This window comes from Paramormyrops kingsleyae, chromosome 23, assembly GCF_048594095.1.
Source record: "Paramormyrops kingsleyae isolate MSU_618 chromosome 23, PKINGS_0.4, whole genome shotgun sequence".
NCBI classification, from domain to species: Eukaryota; Metazoa; Chordata; class Actinopteri; order Osteoglossiformes; family Mormyridae; genus Paramormyrops; species Paramormyrops kingsleyae.
Genome location: NC_132819.1, coordinates 10,038,493 through 10,059,883, shown reverse-complemented (window position 1 = coordinate 10,059,883; position 21,391 = coordinate 10,038,493). Strand labels below are relative to the sequence as shown.

Here is a 21,391-nt window from a genome sequence, read left to right as displayed (position 1 = left end):
CTTTGTCGAGTAAGGCTACCGTAGTGCTAATCAATAGCCCCAAAAAACCCGTAAAACTCTAACCCTAACCCCCAAAAAACCCAAAAAACCTCTAAAACCCTAACCCCCAAAACCCCCCTAAAACCCTAAGCCCCAAAACACCCCTAAAACCCTAACCCTAACACCTAAAAAACCCCTGACCCCCAAAAAACCCTTAAAAGCTCAACTCGTCGGAACACCGGCATGCATGCATTCTAAGGCAGGGATGCCTTTTTCGGCAGGGATGCGTTTTTCGGCATAACACCTGTTTTCTAATAATAGGGTGATCGACCGCTGAATAGCGACATAACATGCTGTCAATTTTGCTAAATGACATGCTGTCAATTTGCGAAACCTCGTGGAGAGGTGGGTTGTCTGTATCTTCTGTGATCTTTCTTCCTGTTCCCATACCGAGTTTCTAAGAAATGTTTTTTCAAGGGGTGGTTTTCGAGGGCAGTGTTTTTCAATCCGCTCCTCGGAGACGATTCACGTTTTTGCCCCCTCCCAGCTCCCGGAGCAAAAACGTGGACTGTCTGTGGGTCTCCGAGGACTGGATTGGGAAACATTGTTCTAAGGAATTTCAAGCAACTGTTTGCTGGTGCGATTCAGGGGAGCAGGCCTGGATCTAGACTGCTCAGGTTAGGGGGGGGCAATAAGAAATTTTGGGTGGGCAGCATTTCACACAATGGACTATACTACAACGCAGTAGCGGCTTGTGACCAAAGAAATCAGGGGCAGATGGGCATATTCATGTTTTATGTCGTTATGCTCTCATGGTCATCTGTCTAATCAGGAAAGACAAATTATTATTATTATTATTATTATTATTATCATTATTAAGTTCCGTGTGTATGTTTCATCTTCATTCTAAAGTGTGCATTGAAATTAATAACAAGCAAATCCAGATACACCCAGTGTATGGTTGCCTTCAGGAATATGCATCATTCTAATATTAACTGTGAAACATCCATCCATCCATCACTATAACCGCTTAATCCCAACTGGGTTATTATCCTGGGAACAATGGGCAGAGGCAGGAACCAACCCTGGGCAGTCGCCAACACAGCATAGGGTGCACGCACAGCCACACAGCCAATTTAGACTTGCCAATCAACCTATTCTGCACGGTTTTGGACCGTGGGAGGAAACCGGAGCCCCTGGCAGAAACGCACGCGAACACGAGGAGTGCCTCTCACAGGTGTATCTTTGCCTCCACGGTGCGTTAGATCCGTCTCTATAGGCTCGGCAGGGTCAGCTGACAGGAAGCTGGGGTCCCCCTTGATGCCCCACATGGCCGTATCTCTGTGTCACAGGTGCGGCATCCCAGAGGGTAAAGGTGGACAGGGAGGTGCAGGCCAATCCTGGTGAGACCTTCCAGTTGCGCTGCAATTTTGAGGTGGCGCAAGGCAAAAGCCCGACTTGGGTAAGTGTGTGTTCCAAACATCAGGGCGGACTAGAAGCTCCAAATTTCCATTATTACTTTCTTGTAAATCAATTACAGTATCGTCTTAAATGGACACAGAATCAGAATTTCCACCCTTGGTTAGCATTAGAACGAAATTTAACAACCCCCCTCTCGATTGCAGATTTTCTATTTCTATCACAAACGGCAGTAAAACTGGACTCTTTTAAATATATTACTATTCGAACCACTCTGACAGCCTGGTGGAAAACCAATAAAATAACTAAATCCACCCTGACACCTTGTAAACTTACCCCCATATGACACAAGCCTGACTTCCTACTATATAAGACCCCAATTCACTTTTCCAAATGGGAATCTAAAGGTATCACTCACCTCCATCACTTATTTGAAAATAACCAATTCCTACCTTTTCATACAATTGTCCAGAAATATGGGATTGGAAAAGACCAGTTCCTTCATTACCAACAACTGAAATCAATAATTAATAGCAAAATTAATACAAACAATATACTCCAGCCCACAAATACTATTGAACAGTTATTAAGAATTGCAGCTCATCCAAAAAAACAAATTTATAAACTCTACAAAATGATTGCCTCCTCAACCTCATCCATAACACTCCCGATAGCAAAATGGGAAAATGACCTGGCGCTCCCTACAATCCCAGATTTCTGGACAAATATCTGCAAAAATATATTTTCCATGACCTCTAATACTAACCTGCAACTTATACAATATAAAACTGTACATAGGACTCACATCACTCAAAGTAAACTGTTTAAAATGGGATTAGTCAACACAGACCTCTGTCCACACTGTACCTCGGTGAGCACTGACTCATATTTGCATGCTACTTGGACTTGTCAGCCAATCAATCATTTATGGACTTCAGTCATAAAGACACTCTCTACCATCTTGGACTGTAGCACCCCTCTCTCCCCCTCTCTTTGCCTTCTATGAGACACCACTTCTACCTGCATTCCACAGAAAATGAAACACCCAGTACTTGTCTCTCTAACTATAGCTATGAAAATAGTCGTTCAAAACTGGAAATCTAGAAATTCATGTCATATAAAGCATTGGATCAACCTAATGTCAGAACACATCCTTATAGAAGAACTTTCAGCTCAAAAGATGAATAATACATCAGCCTTCCAAGACTTTAAGGACATCTGGAATCCATTCACAACTTTTCTTCAACTTAATAATAACTGAACCACTTATATTCCTCATAACTACTATTCTCAACTTATGCCTGGTCATTATCCTAGCTCATATAACTTATCTTTCTTTCCCTCTCTCTCTCTACCTTCTTCTCTTTCTCTCTCTTTCTCCCTCCTCCCCAACAGTAACCAGTCTTCTCTATAGACCTTTGTACTCGAATATTACGCGATATAACTATATACTTGCCTGTCTACAGTATATGTGTGTCTTTGCCTGTTTATTGTTTTCCTGTCTAAATTGTCTGTTCAGCCGTCCGTTGATTTGCCTGTGTGTATGGCTGTTAATGTCTCTGTCTGTCGTCTGTATTTGCCTGTCCATCTGTCTGCCCGTCTGCATCCATCTATACAATCAGTTTAATTCTGTTCAACTTGCCATCAGTTATTGTGCTTGTTACCGTTCTCACTTTACTTCACAATATTAGGGATGGGGTGATGTGGGCTTGTCTGGAAATTTTTGTTTATACACAATTGGAAATAAATATAAAGTTGTCTATGGGCTGATATTTGTGCCACTAGAAACTGAATATGAATTTTCTATATTTGAATCTGCAGTTATCCGCATTACAAAACTGAATCTGAATTTAATAGTTTGAATTTGAATTCCAGTAACTCGAAATAGCATTTATCCTACCTCGAAAAATTCAGTTCGCAAATTCAATTTCAATCTAGTGTGACAAACATCCGGGTCCTTGAGAAAAAGTAATCGACCGCAGATTCACAACGCAACTCATTTCCACGTTTACGACAGTTCTGCAGGTCGGGGTAAAGAGGAGGCGTGTGCCGGGATGTCAGAAAAACAAATGCTGGATTCGCAGGTTTGTCATTACCTTATGATACATATGAGAATAAGCTTTATATATACGAGCGATAACATAAACATTAACCATACGTCTGGTTAGTATATGGTAGTATATGTAGTTTAATTAACGATTTCTGGCACTTCTAGTTTATGTTAATATCATATGGTAGACTAACGCAAAACTAGCTAGGGATAGTAGGGATATTAATTTTACTTCTAGTTTAGTTTAAGTTATGGCTTGCCTGTTCATTTCATGTGGCTTTCTAGCAGTGTTTATGCTAAATATTTTTTTAAATATTCATCTCGCCGATATGAGGCGGAAATCAGTATTAATTTTATGTGAGTATGTAATATTATTTAGAACTTCATAATGCATAGAGAATGTAAATATGACCAATAAAGTTATGTCCATGCAATGACATTTTTGTGGTGTTCGTGACTCTTTTCCTTTCTTAAACACCTGCATTACTAGCGTGTTTTGGTAATGAAAATGGGCTATAACTGATTACATAAAACATTACATTTTTGTGGAGAAAAAAACACTGAATATGAAATATTAAGCAAATGTGTTTACATCTGCGATACACTCAAAATGGCGAATGGGGGCGTGTTAGTGCAGAAACGTGACTGACAAAGACCGATGCAAGGTTTGCTACTGAAGGAAGGGATTCGCAAAATTTCACGGCTGGGTGTTTAAAAAAAACAACTAGACATGGTCATGCCGCCATTATTTTCAGCCGAGGGACCAAATAGTAAAAGAGATGATTGACAAACATCATCTAGGGGTGTTGATCAAGGGAGAAAACAACGATGGTGAATGGTTGAAGAAATGATGATGCTTAACTGACGAGATATTGTTACACGATAAGAAAATGTATAAAAAATTAGTGTAAAACAGTATTGGACACACTCCTGCAGGGTGTCTAGCCTTGGCTGTAACCTCACTGTGGCAATAAAGGCTGAATCTGAAGATCTACACAAGCGGCTCCTGACTCCTGATTGGCGGGGGAGAAAAAAACACAACACGAATGCATCGATACACATACCCCCCCTGTATCGATCTAAATGTAAAGTTATAAAGCGGGTTTGAGGTGCTATGCGTCTTGTCTGCTGCATGTCTACAGCGCTCTCGGTGTACTGTGCTAATAACCGGAAACATCAATTGGACTGGCGTTTAATATGGTGATCTGTATAAGCAGTGCTCTAAGTGGAGAAATAGAAGTGTCGCTACTGTATTGACCGTGAGAACGGCGGCGGGGGTGTTGGGAACAACAGGAGCGCCTCAACAACACTGACGGTACGACGCGCGGTGCACCGCCACTCTCGCGTGACGCTTGTCTCTGAGTAGCAGAGTATTGGCAACTTGTGAGAAGTGGTGGTACGATAAAGATCCCACATTTGCACTTGCGACAACCCGGCATACGCCTCCTCTTTACCCCGACCTGCAGAACTGTCGTAAACGTGGAAATGAGTTGCGTTGTGAATCTGCGGTCGATTACTTTTTCTCAAGGACCCGGATGTTTGTCACACTAGATTGAAATTGAATTTGCGAACTGAATTTTTCGAGGTAGGATAAATGCTATCTCGAGTTAGGTGTGTCACACTAGATTGAAATTGAACTCGCAAAATGAATTTTTCGAGGTAGGATAAATGCTATTTCGAGTTACTGGAATTCAGATTCAAACTATTAAATTCAGATTCAGTTTTGTAATGCGGATAACTGCAGATTCAAATATAGAAAATTCATATTCAGTTTCTAGTGGCACAAATATCAGCCCATAGTTGTCCTCCAACAAGGGGGGGTGGTGGCGGGACAATTAAAAAAAAGTGTGTGTTACTGCACGGCCTGGTGTTCACATGAGGTAAGTGTATGTTAGTGCACGGTCTGGTGTTCACATGAGGTAAGTGTGTGTTAGTGCACAGTCTGGTGTTCACATGAGGTAAATGTGTGTTACTGCACGGCCTGGTGTTCACATGACACCTTCCTTATCAACACCAGCTGCCTTGTTTCCCAGGTTTCCTGGGTTAGGGAGTCTTCGGCAGGGAGAGAGAACATCGCCGTCTTTCATGCTTCACTTGGGTCGAATTACCCCGACTCATCCCTCAAAGGAAGAGTCAGTTTTATTTGTCCTTCCTTGGAAAATCCCTCCATCAGTGTGTCTGATGCCAAGACGAGCGACTCGGGCACGTATACCTGCGAATATGCCATCTACCCCAGCGGGACCGAGCAAGCCTCATCTGCAGTCTTTATCTTGGGTTAGTGGCTGCTTTTTGTTTTGCCTGGATTTCTAAGTATTCTTACAGTGTCGATGGCGTGATGGGTCACTGGGTGGCGCTGTTGCCCAGCACCTCCTGGGGTTCGAATCGTGACCCCGCTGTGTGTGTGTGTTCTTTGCATGTTCTCCCTCTCCTGTGGGTTTCCTCCTGCAGTCCAGAGACACACAGTTAGGCTAATTGGTGTGTCTAAATCGCCCATGGAGTGTGTGAGTGGATGTTCCTGCTGATTGACAGGCACCCTGTCCAGTGTGCACCTGAGCCTCGTCCTCTGGTGCCTGGGGCCGACTCCGGGCCCCACCCCGTCCATGAGCTGGATATGGGGCTGGGAGATGGATGCTGTTCTCCTCATTACACCTTCCCTGCTCATGCCCGCTCACAGCTGTGCATCTCTTCCTCTTTCCTGTCCACTACAAGCTCGCTGCAAAGTCCAGGTTTCATTTCTGTCTCCCTGCACTCCCTCTCAGCCAAGCCCCAGAACAACGCCACCACGCTGCCCGTGCTCGCGGGCAAAGACGCAGTGTTGGTGGCTCGCTGCGAGTCCGCCAAGGGCCAGCCAGCAGGACAGGTCTTCTGGGACACAACAGCTGCGGGTGACCAGAGCAGCACGACCAAACTGGAGAACGACAACACTGTGTCCGTGGTCAGCGAGTTCAGGCTCATCCCCAAGGCTGCGGATAATGGCAAAGACATCACCTGCATTATCAAGCACCGCGCCCAAAAGACAGACGACATCTATAAAATGAAGCTGGCTGTTCAGTGTAAGCTGTGATTAGCTGACTGGGGGACTCTTAGGTGACTTGGATTATAGGTACAGTCTGATGTTCTGATGATCATCTGATGATGCTCCCTCTTCTCTTGTCTTCTTCTTTTCTTTTTTCTCCTCTCTCTCTCTCTCTGTCACCCAGACCCTCCCACGGTGTCCATTTCTGGGTATGATGGTCAGTGGTATGTGGGTCGCAGCAATGTTCAGCTGACCTGCGTGGCCAATGCAAACCCACCACCGACTAGCTTTGAGTGGACAGTGTAAGTGATTTTGCATCAAAGGCACTGGGCAGCTTGTTCACTGATGTTTCAGCTCTTCGATAGCTGGCCAGCCTTCTTTAAAAGGTGCTGCTGGCCAGAATGCTGAACTCAGATCAGTGCTGCTTCCCACATTGCTTAAGACTGACCGCCTCTGTTAACCTTCCCTCTACCAATCAGTGCATCCGGCCAGATGCCAAAAACAGCCCAAATTAATGGGAATAAGCTGTCAGTGCCGAAGGTGGATGAGAGCATAAACACCACCTTTGCGTGTGAGGCGAAGAACCAGCTGGGATCCGGACAGGACAGGGTCACCACATTGGTGACAGGTGAGCCATCTAAAGTGTGTCGGTCTTTCAACATGACAAAGCCGTCTCCTCTCTACAGGCACACCTACACATGCCGACTGCTCAGTGTGAGCAATGTCAGCCCCGTCAGTAAGAGCTGTGTTCACCATAATGTGCCATGTGGGTAGTTTCATTTTGAACTTTTATAATGTCATTTGACCTTTGCCTGTTTAGAGGTATCATCTGCACAATCTCCCATTAACTAACCGCTCAAACTGCAACAGACATGTAAAATATCTCCTCATGGTCTCTCTCGTCACAGTGTTTGAAATCTCTCATGCGTTGTGGGCACAAAATAAATGGTACGATACTCTTAGTGCGGAAAGTTAGCCGAGAATCCTGTTTAGCAGGTACATAAACGCACTTCGCGGAGATGCTAGACATTGTGATTTGTTTCCCTACATTGAAATGCAGTACCTGCTCTGACCATTTCGGCTTTCTCGCATTACCTTATGTGGCTTGTGAGATGATGATAAATCTATCAGCAGTCAGATGTTCTTACAAGAAGAACACACTCCCTGCCCTATTCTTTCTCATGCTTGAGTTACGCTGCATGCCGTGCTGTAGCGCACGCTTGCCTGTTGTGATGCTGCACGCCATGCTTTAGCGCACGCTTGCCTGTTACATGACGCTTTGACTAACATAATGCATTGCTGCCCACCTACCTATACTTCATATGAAGTTATTTGCATAATTATTAATCATTTGCATTGTCTTGATAGATGTATCATGTACTTTAATGAAATATAATATTTGACTTTAGTGTTTCACATTATATTTAATCAGATACAAACCAAAAGTAAATGGAAAGAACGTCCAGAATACTGAAGCTAATGGATTTTCTGAGTGGACAGACTGAAAACCAGCCAGTCTACAGCTGTACTTGTATAATGTCATTTTTATGATTCCTGGTGGCACTATAGCCTCAGATCTCCAGGGTGGGGGGTTCGATTCCTGCCTCCAGCTGTGTGTGAGTGTGTAAATGTATGTGAAAAACAGTGGGGGTGTATTTCACATCCCTATTGGGCGTTGATTGTCCCTAAAACGGTTAGGACTGATTTTAAAATTCACTACTCGTCCTGGTCCTGGGTCTTCCCCGGGGCGTCCTCCCAGTGGGACATACTCAGAATACCTCACCAGGGAGGCGTCCAGGAGGCATCCTGACCAGATGCCCGAGCCACCTCATCTGGCTCCTCTCGATGCGGAGGAGCAGCGTCTCTAGTCTGAGTCCCTCCCGAATGACCGAGCTCCTCACCCTGTCTCTAAGGGAGAGCCCAGCCACCCTGCGGAGGAAACTCACTTCAGCCACTTGTGTTCGCGATCTCGTCCTTTCAGTCACTAAAAACATTGTTCTAAGGAATTTCAAGCAACTGTTTGCTGGTGCGATTCAGGGGAGCAGGCCTGGATCTAGACTGCTCAGGTTAGGGGGGCCAATAAGAAATTTTGGGTGGGCAGCATTTCACACAATGGACTATACTACAACGCAGTAGTGGCTTGTGACCAAAGAAATCAGGGGCAGATGGGTATATTCATGTTTTATGTCGTTATGCTCTAATGGTCATCTGTCTAATCAGGAAAGACTATTATTATTATTATTATCATTATTAAGTTCCTTGTGTATGTTTCATCTTCATTCTAAAGTGTGCATTGAAGTTAATAACAAGCAAATCCAGATACACCCAGTGTATGGTTGCCTTCAGAAATATGCATCATTCTAATAGTAACTGTGAAACATCCATCCATCCATCACCATAACCGCTTAATCCCAACTGGGGTATTATCCTGGGAACAATGGGCACAGGCAGGAACCAACCCTGGGCAGTCGCCAACACAGCATAGGGTGCACGCACAGCCACACAGCCAATTTAGACTTGCCAATCAAACTATCCTGCACGGTTTTGGACCGTGGGAGGAAACCGGAGCCCCCGGCGGAAACACACGCGAACACGAGGAGTGTCTCTCACAGGTGTGTCTTTGCCTCCATGGTGCGTTAGATCCGTCTCTATAGGCTCGGCAGGGTCAGCTGACAGGAAGCTGGGGTCCCCTTTGATGCCCCCCCATGGCTGTATCTCTGTGTCACAGGTGCGGCATTCCAGAGGGTAAAGGTGGACAGGGAGGTGCAGGCCAATCCTGGTGAGACCTTCCAGTTGCGCTGCAAGTTTGAGGTGGTGCAAGGCATAAGCCTAACTCAGGTAAGTGTGTGTTAGTGCACAGCCTTGTGTTCACATGAGGTAAGTGTGTGTTAGTGCACGGCCTTGTGTTCACATGAGGTAAGTGTGTGTTAGTGCACGGCCTTGTGTTCACATGAGGTAAATGTGTGTTAGTGCACGGCCTTGTGTTCACATGAGGTAAGTGTGTGTTAGTGCACGGCCTGGTGTTCACATGAGGTAAGTGTGTGTTAGTGCACAGCCTTGTGTTCACATGAGGTAAGTGTGTGTTAGTGCACAGCCTTGTGTTCACATGAGGTAAGTGTGTGTTAGTGCACGGCCTTGTGTTCACATGAGGTAAGTGTGTGTTAGTGCACGGCCTTGTGTTCACATGAGGTAAATGTGTGTTAGTGCACGGCCTTGTGTTCACATGAGGTAAGTGTGTGTTAGTGCACGGCCTTGTGTTCACATGAGGTAAGTGTGTGTTACTGCACGGCCTGGTGTTCACATGAGGTAAGTGTGTGTTACTGCACGGCCTGGTGTTCACATGAGGTAAGTGTGTGTTACTGCACGGCCTGGTGTTCACATGAGGTAAGTGTGTGTTAGTGCACGGCCTGGTGTTCACATGAGGTAAGTGTGTGTTAGTGCACGGCCTGGTGTTCACATGAGGTAAGTGTGTGTTAGTGCACGGCCTGGTGTTCACATGAGGTAAGTGTGTGTTAGTGCACGGCCTGGTGTTCACATGAGGTAAGTGTGTGTTAGTGCACGGCCTGGTGTTCACATGAGGTAAGTGTGTGTTAGTGCACGGCCTGGTGTTCACATGAGGTAAGTGTGTGTTAGTGCACGGCCTGGTGTTCACATGAGGTAAGTGTGTGTTAGTGCACGGCCTGGTGTTCACATGAGGTAAGTGTGTGTTAGTGCACGGCCTGGTGTTCACATGAGGTAAGTGTGTGTTAGTGCACGGCCTGGTGTTCACATGAGGTAAGTGTGTGCTTGTGCACAGCCTAGTGTTCATATGACACCTTCCTTATCAACACCAGCCGCCTTGTTTCCCAGGTTTCCTGGGTTAGGGAGTCTTCGGCAGGGAGAGAGAACATCGCCGTCTTTCATCCTTCACTTGGGTCGAATTACCCCGACTCATCCCTCAAAGGAAGAGTCAGCTTTATTTCTCCTTCCTTGGAAGATCCCTCCATCAGTTTGTCTGATGCCAAGACGAGCGACTCGGGCACGTATACCTGCGAATATGCCATCTACCCCAGCGGAACCGAGCAAGCCTCATCCGCAGTCTTTATCTTGGGTTAGTGGCTGCTTTTTGTTTTGCCTGGATTTCTAAGTGTTCTTACAGTGTCGATGGCGTGATGGGTCACTGGGTGGCGCTGTTGCCCAGCACCTCCTGGGGTTCGAATCGTGACCCCGCTGTGTGTGTGTTCTTTGCATGTTCTCCCTCTCATGTGTGGGTTTTTTCCTGCAGTCCAGAGACACACAGTTAGGCTAATTGGTGTGTCTAAATCGCCCATGGAGTGTGTGAGTGGATGTTCCTGCTGATTGACAGGCACTCTGTCCAGTGTGCACCTGAGCCTCGTCCTCTGGTGCATGGGGCCGACTCCGGGCCCCACCCCGTCCGTGAGCTAGATATGGGGCTGGGAGATGGGAGATGGATGCTGTTCTCCTCATTACACCTTCCCTGCTCATGCCCGCTCACAGCTGTGCATCTCTTCCTCTTTCCTGTCCACTACAAGCTCGCTGCAAAGTCCAGGTTTCATTTCTGTCTCTCTGCACTCCCTCTCAGCCAAGCCCCAGAACAACGCCACCACGCTGCCCGTGCTCGCGGGCAAAGACGCAGTGGTAGTGGCTCGCTGCGAGTCCGCCAAGGGCCAGCCAGCAGGACAGGTCTTCTGGGACACAACAGCTGCGGGCGACCAGAGCAACACGACCAAACTGGAGAACGACAAGACTGTGTCCGTGGTCAGCGAGTTCCGGCTCATCCCCAAGGCTGCGGATAATGGCAAAGACATCACCTGCATTATCAAGCACCGCGCCCAAAAGACAGACGACATCTATAAAATGAAGCTGGCTGTTCAGTGTAAGCTGTGATTAGCTGACTGGGGGACTCTTAGGTGACTTGGATTATAGGTACAGTCTGATGTTCTGATGATCATCTGATGATGCTCCCTCTTCTCTTGTCTTCTTCTTTTCTTTTTTCTCCTCTCTCTCTCTCTCTCTGTCACCCAGACCCTCCCACGGTGTCCATTTCTGGGTATGATGGTCAGTGGTATGTGGGCCGCAGCAATGTTCAGCTGACCTGCGTGGCCAATGCAAACCCACCACCGACTAGCTTTGAGTGGACAGTGTAAGTGATTTTGCATCAAAGGCACTGGGCAGCTTGTTCACTGATGTTTCAGCTCTTCGATAGCTGGCCAGCCTTCTTTAAAAGGTGCTGCTGGCCAGAATGCTGAACTCAGATCAGTGCTGCTTCCCACATTGCTTAAGACTGACCGCCTCTGTTAACCTTCCCTCTACCAATCAGTGCATCCGGCCAGATGCCAAAAACAGCCCAAATTAATGGGAATAAGCTGTCAGTGCCGAAGGTGGATGAGAGCATAAACACCACCTTTGCGTGTGAGGCGAAGAACCAGCTGGGATCCGGACAGGACAGGGTCACCACATTGGTGACAGGTGAGCCATCTAAAGTGTGTCGGTCTTTCAACATGACAAAGCCGTCTCCTCTCTACAGGCACACCTACACATGCCGACTGCTCAGTGTGAGCAATGTCAGCCCCGTCAGTAAGAGCTGTGTTCACCATAATGTGCCATGTGGGTAGTTTCATTTTGAACTTTTATAATGTCATTTGACCTTTGCCTGTTTAGAGGTATCATCTGCACAATCTCCCATTAACTAACCGCTCAAACTGCAACAGACATGTAAAATATCTCCTCATGGTCTCTCTCGTCACAGTGTTTGAAATCTCTCATGCGTTGTGGGCACAAAATAAATGGTACGATACTCTTAGTGCGGAAAGTTAGCCGAGAATCCTGTTTAGCAGGTACATAAACGCACTTCGCGGAGATGCTAGACATTGTGATTTGTTTCCCTACATTGAAATGCAGTACCTGCTCTGACCATTTCGGCTTTCTCGCATTACCTTATGTGGCTTGTGAGATGATGATAAATCTATCAGCAGTCAGATGTTCTTACAAGAAGAACACACTCCCTGCCCTATTCTTTCTCATGCTTGAGTTACGCTGCATGCCGTGCTGTAGCGCACGCTTGCCTGTTGTGATGCTGCACGCCATGCTTTAGCGCACGCTTGCCTGTTACATGACGCTTTGACTAACATAATGCATTGCTGCCCACCTACCTATACTTCATATGAAGTTATTTGCATAATTATTAATCATTTGCATTGTCTTGATAGATGTATCATGTACTTTAATGAAATATAATATTTGACTTTAGTGTTTCACATTATATTTAATCAGATACAAACCAAAAGTAAATGGAAAGAACGTCCAGAATACTGAAGCTAATGGATTTTCTGAGTGGACAGACTGAAAACCAGCCAGTCTACAGCTGTACTTGTATAATGTCATTTTTATGATTCCTGGTGGCACTATAGCCTCAGATCTCCAGGGTGGGGGGTTCGATTCCTGCCTCCAGCTGTGTGTGAGTGTGTAAATGTATGTGAAAAACAGTGGGGGTGTATTTCACATCCCTATTGGGCGTTGATTGTCCCTAAAACGGTTAGGACTGATTTTAAAATTCACTACTCGTCCTGGTCCTGGGTCTTCCCCGGGGCGTCCTCCCAGTGGGACATACTCAGAATACCTCACCAGGGAGGCGTCCAGGAGGCATCCTGACCAGATGCCCGAGCCACCTCATCTGGCTCCTCTCGATGCGGAGGAGCAGCGTCTCTAGTCTGAGTCCCTCCCGAATGACCGAGCTCCTCACCCTGTCTCTAAGGGAGAGCCCAGCCACCCTGCGGAGGAAACTCACTTCAGCCACTTGTGTTCGCGATCTCGTCCTTTCAGTCACTAAAAACATTGTTCTAAGGAATTTCAAGCAACTGTTTGCTGGTGCGATTCAGGGGAGCAGGCCTGGATCTAGACTGCTCAGGTTAGGGGGGCCAATAAGAAATTTTGGGTGGGCAGCATTTCACACAATGGACTATACTACAACGCAGTAGTGGCTTGTGACCAAAGAAATCAGGGGCAGATGGGTATATTCATGTTTTATGTCGTTATGCTCTAATGGTCATCTGTCTAATCAGGAAAGACTATTATTATTATTATTATCATTATTAAGTTCCTTGTGTATGTTTCATCTTCATTCTAAAGTGTGCATTGAAGTTAATAACAAGCAAATCCAGATACACCCAGTGTATGGTTGCCTTCAGAAATATGCATCATTCTAATAGTAACTGTGAAACATCCATCCATCCATCACCATAACCGCTTAATCCCAACTGGGGTATTATCCTGGGAACAATGGGCACAGGCAGGAACCAACCCTGGGCAGTCGCCAACACAGCATAGGGTGCACGCACAGCCACACAGCCAATTTAGACTTGCCAATCAAACTATCCTGCACGGTTTTGGACCGTGGGAGGAAACCGGAGCCCCCGGCGGAAACACACGCGAACACGAGGAGTGTCTCTCACAGGTGTGTCTTTGCCTCCATGGTGCGTTAGATCCGTCTCTATAGGCTCGGCAGGGTCAGCTGACAGGAAGCTGGGGTCCCCTTTGATGCCCCCCCATGGCTGTATCTCTGTGTCACAGGTGCGGCATTCCAGAGGGTAAAGGTGGACAGGGAGGTGCAGGCCAATCCTGGTGAGACCTTCCAGTTGCGCTGCAAGTTTGAGGTGGTGCAAGGCATAAGCCTAACTCAGGTAAGTGTGTGTTAGTGCACAGCCTTGTGTTCACATGAGGTAAGTGTGTGTTAGTGCACGGCCTTGTGTTCACATGAGGTAAGTGTGTGTTAGTGCACGGCCTTGTGTTCACATGAGGTAAATGTGTGTTAGTGCACGGCCTTGTGTTCACATGAGGTAAGTGTGTGTTAGTGCACGGCCTGGTGTTCACATGAGGTAAGTGTGTGTTAGTGCACAGCCTTGTGTTCACATGAGGTAAGTGTGTGTTAGTGCACAGCCTTGTGTTCACATGAGGTAAGTGTGTGTTAGTGCACGGCCTTGTGTTCACATGAGGTAAGTGTGTGTTAGTGCACGGCCTTGTGTTCACATGAGGTAAATGTGTGTTAGTGCACGGCCTTGTGTTCACATGAGGTAAGTGTGTGTTAGTGCACGGCCTTGTGTTCACATGAGGTAAGTGTGTGTTACTGCACGGCCTGGTGTTCACATGAGGTAAGTGTGTGTTACTGCACGGCCTGGTGTTCACATGAGGTAAGTGTGTGTTACTGCACGGCCTGGTGTTCACATGAGGTAAGTGTGTGTTAGTGCACGGCCTGGTGTTCACATGAGGTAAGTGTGTGTTAGTGCACGGCCTGGTGTTCACATGAGGTAAGTGTGTGTTAGTGCACGGCCTGGTGTTCACATGAGGTAAGTGTGTGTTAGTGCACGGCCTGGTGTTCACATGAGGTAAGTGTGTGTTAGTGCACGGCCTGGTGTTCACATGAGGTAAGTGTGTGTTAGTGCACGGCCTGGTGTTCACATGAGGTAAGTGTGTGTTAGTGCACGGCCTGGTGTTCACATGAGGTAAGTGTGTGTTAGTGCACGGCCTGGTGTTCACATGAGGTAAGTGTGTGTTAGTGCACGGCCTGGTGTTCACATGAGGTAAGTGTGTGTTAGTGCACGGCCTGGTGTTCACATGAGGTAAGTGTGTGCTTGTGCACAGCCTAGTGTTCATATGACACCTTCCTTATCAACACCAGCCGCCTTGTTTCCCAGGTTTCCTGGGTTAGGGAGTCTTCGGCAGGGAGAGAGAACATCGCCGTCTTTCATCCTTCACTTGGGTCGAATTACCCCGACTCATCCCTCAAAGGAAGAGTCAGCTTTATTTCTCCTTCCTTGGAAGATCCCTCCATCAGTTTGTCTGATGCCAAGACGAGCGACTCGGGCACGTATACCTGCGAATATGCCATCTACCCCAGCGGAACCGAGCAAGCCTCATCCGCAGTCTTTATCTTGGGTTAGTGGCTGCTTTTTGTTTTGCCTGGATTTCTAAGTGTTCTTACAGTGTCGATGGCGTGATGGGTCACTGGGTGGCGCTGTTGCCCAGCACCTCCTGGGGTTCGAATCGTGACCCCGCTGTGTGTGTGTTCTTTGCATGTTCTCCCTCTCATGTGTGGGTTTTTTCCTGCAGTCCAGAGACACACAGTTAGGCTAATTGGTGTGTCTAAATCGCCCATGGAGTGTGTGAGTGGATGTTCCTGCTGATTGACAGGCACTCTGTCCAGTGTGCACCTGAGCCTCGTCCTCTGGTGCATGGGGCCGACTCCGGGCCCCACCCCGTCCGTGAGCTAGATATGGGGCTGGGAGATGGGAGATGGATGCTGTTCTCCTCATTACACCTTCCCTGCTCATGCCCGCTCACAGCTGTGCATCTCTTCCTCTTTCCTGTCCACTACAAGCTCGCTGCAAAGTCCAGGTTTCATTTCTGTCTCTCTGCACTCCCTCTCAGCCAAGCCCCAGAACAACGCCACCACGCTGCCCGTGCTCGCGGGCAAAGACGCAGTGGTAGTGGCTCGCTGCGAGTCCGCCAAGGGCCAGCCAGCAGGACAGGTCTTCTGGGACACAACAGCTGCGGGCGACCAGAGCAACACGACCAAACTGGAGAACGACAAGACTGTGTCCGTGGTCAGCGAGTTCCGGCTCATCCCCAAGGCTGCGGATAATGGCAAAGACATCACCTGCATTATCAAGCACCGCGCCCAAAAGACAGACGACATCTATAAAATGAAGCTGGCTGTTCAGTGTAAGCTGTGATTAGCTGACTGGGGGACTCTTAGGTGACTTGGATTATAGGTACAGTCTGATGTTCTGATGATCATCTGATGATGCTCCCTCTTCTCTTGTCTTCTTCTTTTCTTTTTTCTCCTCTCTCTCTCTCTCTCTGTCACCCAGACCCTCCCACGGTGTCCATTTCTGGGTATGATGGTCAGTGGTATGTGGGCCGCAGCAATGTTCAGCTGACCTGCGTGGCCAATGCAAACCCACCACCGACTAGCTTTGAGTGGACAGTGTAAGTGATTTTGCATCAAAGGCACTGGGCAGCTTGTTCACTGATGTTTCAGCTCTTCGATAGCTGGCCAGCCTTCTTTAAAAGGTGCTGCTGGCCAGAATGCTGAACTCAGATCAGTGCTGCTTCCCACATTGCTTAAGACTGACCGCCTCTGTTAACCTTCCCTCTACCAATCAGTGCATCCGGCCAGATGCCAAAAACAGCCCAAATTAATGGGAATAAGCTGTCAGTGCCGAAGGTGGATGAGAGCATAAACACCACCTTTGCGTGTGAGGCGAAGAACCAGCTGGGATCCGGACAGGACAGGGTCACCACATTGGTGACAGGTGAGCCATCTAAAGTGTGTCGGTCTTTCAACATGACAAAGCCGTCTCCTCTCTACAGGCACACCTACACATGCCGACTGCTCAGTGTGAGCAATGTCAGCCCCGTCAGTAAGAGCTGTGTTCACCATAATGTGCCATGTGGGTAGTTTCATTTTGAACTTTTATAATGTCATTTGACCTTTGCCTGTTTAGAGGTATCATCTGCACAATCTCCCATTAACTAACCGCTCAAACTGCAACAGACATGTAAAATATCTCCTCATGGTCTCTCTCGTCACAGTGTTTGAAATCTCTCATGCGTTGTGGGCACAAAATAAATGGTACGATACTCTTAGTGCGGAAAGTTAGCCGAGAATCCTGTTTAGCAGGTACAGAAATGCACTTCGCGGAGATGCTAGACATTGTGATTTGTTTCCCTACATTGAAATGCAGTACCTGCTCTGACCATTTCGGCTTTCTCGCATTACCTTATGTGGCTTGTGAGATGATGATAAATCTATCAGCAGTCAGATGTTCTTACAAGAAGAACACACTCCCTGCCCTATTCTTTCTCATGCTTGAGTTACATGACGCTGCATGCTGTGCTGTAGCGCACGCTTGCCTGTTGTGATGCTGCACGCCATGCTTTAGCGCACGCTTGCCTGTTACATGACGCTTTGACTAACATAATGCATTGCTGCCCACCTACCTGATGTGCTTTTTCCATGCAGCATTATTAAAAGTGTCACGTAGATACTGATGTATTTTTAAGTAGCTGCAGCTGTAATGACGCAGCTTCTCCAAAGGCACCAAAAACACTTTTATACTTCATATGAAGTTATTTGCATAATTATTAATCATTTGCATTGTCTTGATAGATGTATCATGTACTTTAATGAAATATAATATTGACTGCTGATGGAAACTCACTTCAGCCGCTTGTTTTCGCGATCTCGTCCTTTCAGTCACTAAAAAAGAGTGGGTATTCTGAACTGCATAAGCGCAAACAACAGTCAGGACCCGTCCTCCCAGCTGAAGGCGAAGGGAGGCGACCCTCTTGTCCACCGCAGTAAACCCCAATGTGCAGACGTCCAGCCAGGGGGCAAAAAGTATGCCTCTCCAGATGCCTCTCCCCGCGAGCAACTCCGGAGTGGAAGAGGGTCCAACCCCCCTCGAGTAGATTGTTATATGTTATAATTCATCATAAGGGGTCTAATGAGCCGCACTTCATCTGGTTCCTCACCTGTTTGCCTTGGGTGACCCTACGAGAGGCATAAAGCCCCAGGCAACTTAGCTACTGGGATAATTGGAACAGACAAACCCCTCCACCACGATAAGGTGTCGGCTCCTGGAGATTTTCAATCACTGAGTAATAATTTGGGGGGGGCTTGGGTGTGGCTGGGGTTTAATTTAAAGACTGAGCACAAGAGAAAGTGAAACGCTGGTTCTGTTAGAACAGCTGAAACTGTACATTGATGTTTGCAGCCGGTTTTGGTAACTCCTAAGTTGTCCTGTTGCCATGGCAGCAGCCTGAGACGGAAATGCCACATCAGCACCTCTTGACTTCTGCAGCAGTTTGTCTCCTGGATGGATATCTGTCATCCACATCACTCACACTGAAAAAAAAGGACCTCTCTGTGCCTGTCCTCTGCCAGAACGATACTCTAGAAACCCACGATGACACGGGGAGAACATGCAAACTCCACGCCTGTGGAGTCGAACCCTGCTCTCAAAATTGGAAAGATAATCGAGCTGTTTTGTGTTATTTTCATTACGTTTTTAAAATCTGCCCTTGATGTTGTCCCCTGTCTCTCTGGCCTGTGTTTGCAGAGTGCAGTAGCTTCTGTTGAGCGCGTGTAGAGCTGGACGTGTGAGCTGGACGCGTAGAGTGATGAGCGAGGGCTTAGCGCTCGCAGTATTGCGCTGATGAAGCACTGATCACTTGTTTCCTGGGCCTCACAGTCCCACCTCACTGAAAAGCCTACGCCGGCACTTCCGCAATCAAAGTGTTTTTTTTTTTTTATTATAAATTTGTGCTGTGCTTGTTGACAACCCTTAGAAACAAGTGATGGTATTTACAGATATTTACTCAGGAAGCTTGGAAGCCACACACACAATTTATCTATTCATCTTTTGACATGATGTTCAAAACATCTAACTTTACTTGAGGGGGCACTAATAATGCAGTAGTATCTGCTCATGATTTGTACTGGAGTAGTAGCTGAGTTACTAAGAGGCGCCTCAAATAGAGTGTTAGCAGAAATCTGAATAATGAATATGTCATGCAGAATAAAACCAAGGATTGTGTGAAATGACTGGAGTTTGGCCCAAGCCGGAACGGGCTGCGCTTAGGCAGAGTAGAGGTTAGGGTTAGGAATGAGTGCACTGAGGGAGAAAATGTGCTGCACAGGTTTTTGCATTTTAAGATCACCGGCAATGTTGGCCGTACCGAGTGCTGGTGTACAGGTTAATAATACCTCTGCACACTGCAGTCTAATGTCTGGCACATGCAAACTCTGACTGCAGCCGCTTAACCTGTGTCAGACATGTCCGCGCATTCAGCCAGTCTGGTCTGCTAATGCTGCACCAGAGCGCCACCTGGTGGCTGCCAGTGACTGAGTGTAACCCTGAGATTCTCTGACTCCTTCAATGTTGATGTTTGTAGGTTATAATCCTCTTCACAGTTCAGTGACTTATGCCTGTTTTTCCGTTTTCTTAGCTGAACCTCCAACGGGCAGCAGTGCCACCAGCAGCATCATCGGTGCCATCAACATCCTTGTTTTGGCAGCTGTCAATGCCACCGGGCTGCTGCTGTACTGCAGGAGGAACAGGCTGTCGCTTTAACATGAAAGCATTCCTAAGTGGCCAATGACTGTGTGTATTTCTCTGTTTCTGTAAGGTACTGGGAGGCTCATTACTTGCTGATAATATATGAATTGCCATTACACCAAGTAGTGTAGCTCTAATGCACATCTTTATTCCTCATCAGTGCCCGTGGGAGCTCATGAGGTGTCATATGCAAGCTTTGCCCCCCCCCCCCGGACCCCCTCAGTAGATGGAGCCCTAGGCAAATATTTCTATTAACCTAACTGCATGTCTTTGGATTACAGTAGCCAGTGGAAACCTGATCAGCAATGGGAGGGCAAGGAAACTGCTTAGGGTGGAAGCGGACTCGAACCCGCAGCACTGGGGGGGGCCCAGAGGCCCCAAGCCTCCATGCCTCCAATCTCTCCTTATTCATTTAGCATTTACTTTCTTATTTGTGGGGGACTATCATGCTGTGGCTTATCTTTGTAACAGTAATGCACACCAGAGAGTTCCCTTCTGGGGTAAATAATTATAAATGACTAAATGACATTATCATAGCTAGAGCGAGTAATTCCTGTCTCGCACAGGTGCTGTATCTCTGCATCTAGTGCGTCTGAAGGTTTAGAAGCAGAGCGGCTCAACTCCACGTCCTTCCGGTGCATTTTACTGAAACAGAATATTTGTGAGCACAGTCCCTCTTAAAGATACAGAGATTCTTTCATTTTTTGGAAACTGACTGTACAACAGATGGCAGCAAAATCCACGCCCAGTTCCACGTCGTTAATGACCTTTGCTCAGTGAACTTTTCTACTGGAGCACATTCAAGAATGTAGGTCATCTACTCAAGTTTCCTCACCATTGATGGTCTGTTTCGTTCTGGTGTTTTTAATGTGCTGTCATGAGGGTTGGCAGAGAATGGCGATGTGGCATCAGGTAATGTGCAGCGTTGTCTTGCTGCAAGGTGCTGCTATGGCGAGGAGTCAGGGTTTACCGCTTGGGCGCTGTGTGAGCCGTCGGGTCAGCGACCTGGTTGCTGGAGCCAAATACGTTGTCACTCCCGTTCTCACGATGCGACCAATTTCCACACGTTGGTGACAACTCATAGGCTCAGAACACTGCATAATTTTACAGGATGTGAGGAAATGGCCCAGACAGGTTTGGAACCATGGAAAGGCTGTAATAAGAGTGTCGCTGGTACAAATCCCAGGGCTGGCAGAGTGATGTCACTGCTGGGCCGCTGAGCGAGACCCCCAAGCCTGGGGGCATTCCCAGCATTCAATTCCTGTCACTTTGGATAAAAAACATTCTGCTAACAAATATCTGTAATCTCTTTTTCACCACATTTGAGATGAACCTGAGAGTAATCAGAAGAGGAAAAAGTACCTCAGGAAGGGGCCAGATCAGAAAAAAGTGTCCAGTCCTGAAAGATCTAAAATGGAACAGTGATACTTTATTAGTCCCTGAGGGGGGAATCACACATACAGGCAGGGGCGGATTAACGCACAGGCTAGATATGGCTTAAGCCTAGGGGCCCCACGTGTGCCAGCCTGCAAGGGGGCCCCCATTGGCGCGGAGGGGGGCGGGGTTGGGGGGCCCACAGACTACTGTAGCCTAGGGGCCTCTGTGCACCTTAATCCGACCCTGTATATAGGTGAGAGCAGGTTTGAAGGTCGCAGTGCAGCCTCAGCCAGTGTGCAGCTCCCCTATTCTGCCAAGGCCAGGCCTTGAACCAATGACCATCTGATCACAGGCCCAGAGGCTTAGTGCCTTTAACTACACACTTATTTCAGTCACTTTCTTATGCTTGTTCATATGCTTGATTTGTGCAAC

At 47.2% G+C, this 21,391-nt stretch overlaps 1 protein-coding gene across 2 annotated transcripts; it reads left to right on the top strand.

Annotated features, from left to right (window-relative positions):
* The first annotated feature begins 5,715 nt into the window (after positions 1-5,715).
* Positions 5,716-19,836, top strand: LOC140581874 (hemicentin-2-like). 2 transcript variants are annotated; one of them, XM_072705521.1, is made up of 14 exons: positions 5,717-6,501; positions 6,649-6,766; positions 6,944-7,092; positions 9,193-9,302; positions 10,314-10,554; positions 11,047-11,340; positions 11,490-11,607; positions 11,785-11,933; positions 14,034-14,143; positions 15,155-15,395; positions 15,888-16,181; positions 16,331-16,448; positions 16,626-16,774; positions 19,473-19,836. In XM_072705521.1, exons 1-14 carry the CDS (start codon positions 5,958-5,960, stop codon positions 19,595-19,597), a joined length of 2,760 nt encoding a protein of 919 aa, XP_072561622.1. In that variant the 5' UTR covers positions 5,717-5,957; the 3' UTR covers positions 19,598-19,836. The 2 variants fall into 2 exon arrangements, with proteins under 2 accessions (XP_072561621.1, XP_072561622.1); XM_072705520.1 differs by lacking the exon at positions 19,473-19,836 and having other exon boundaries at positions 5,716-6,501; positions 16,626-16,980.
* The last annotated feature ends 1,555 nt before the right edge of the window (positions 19,837-21,391 follow it).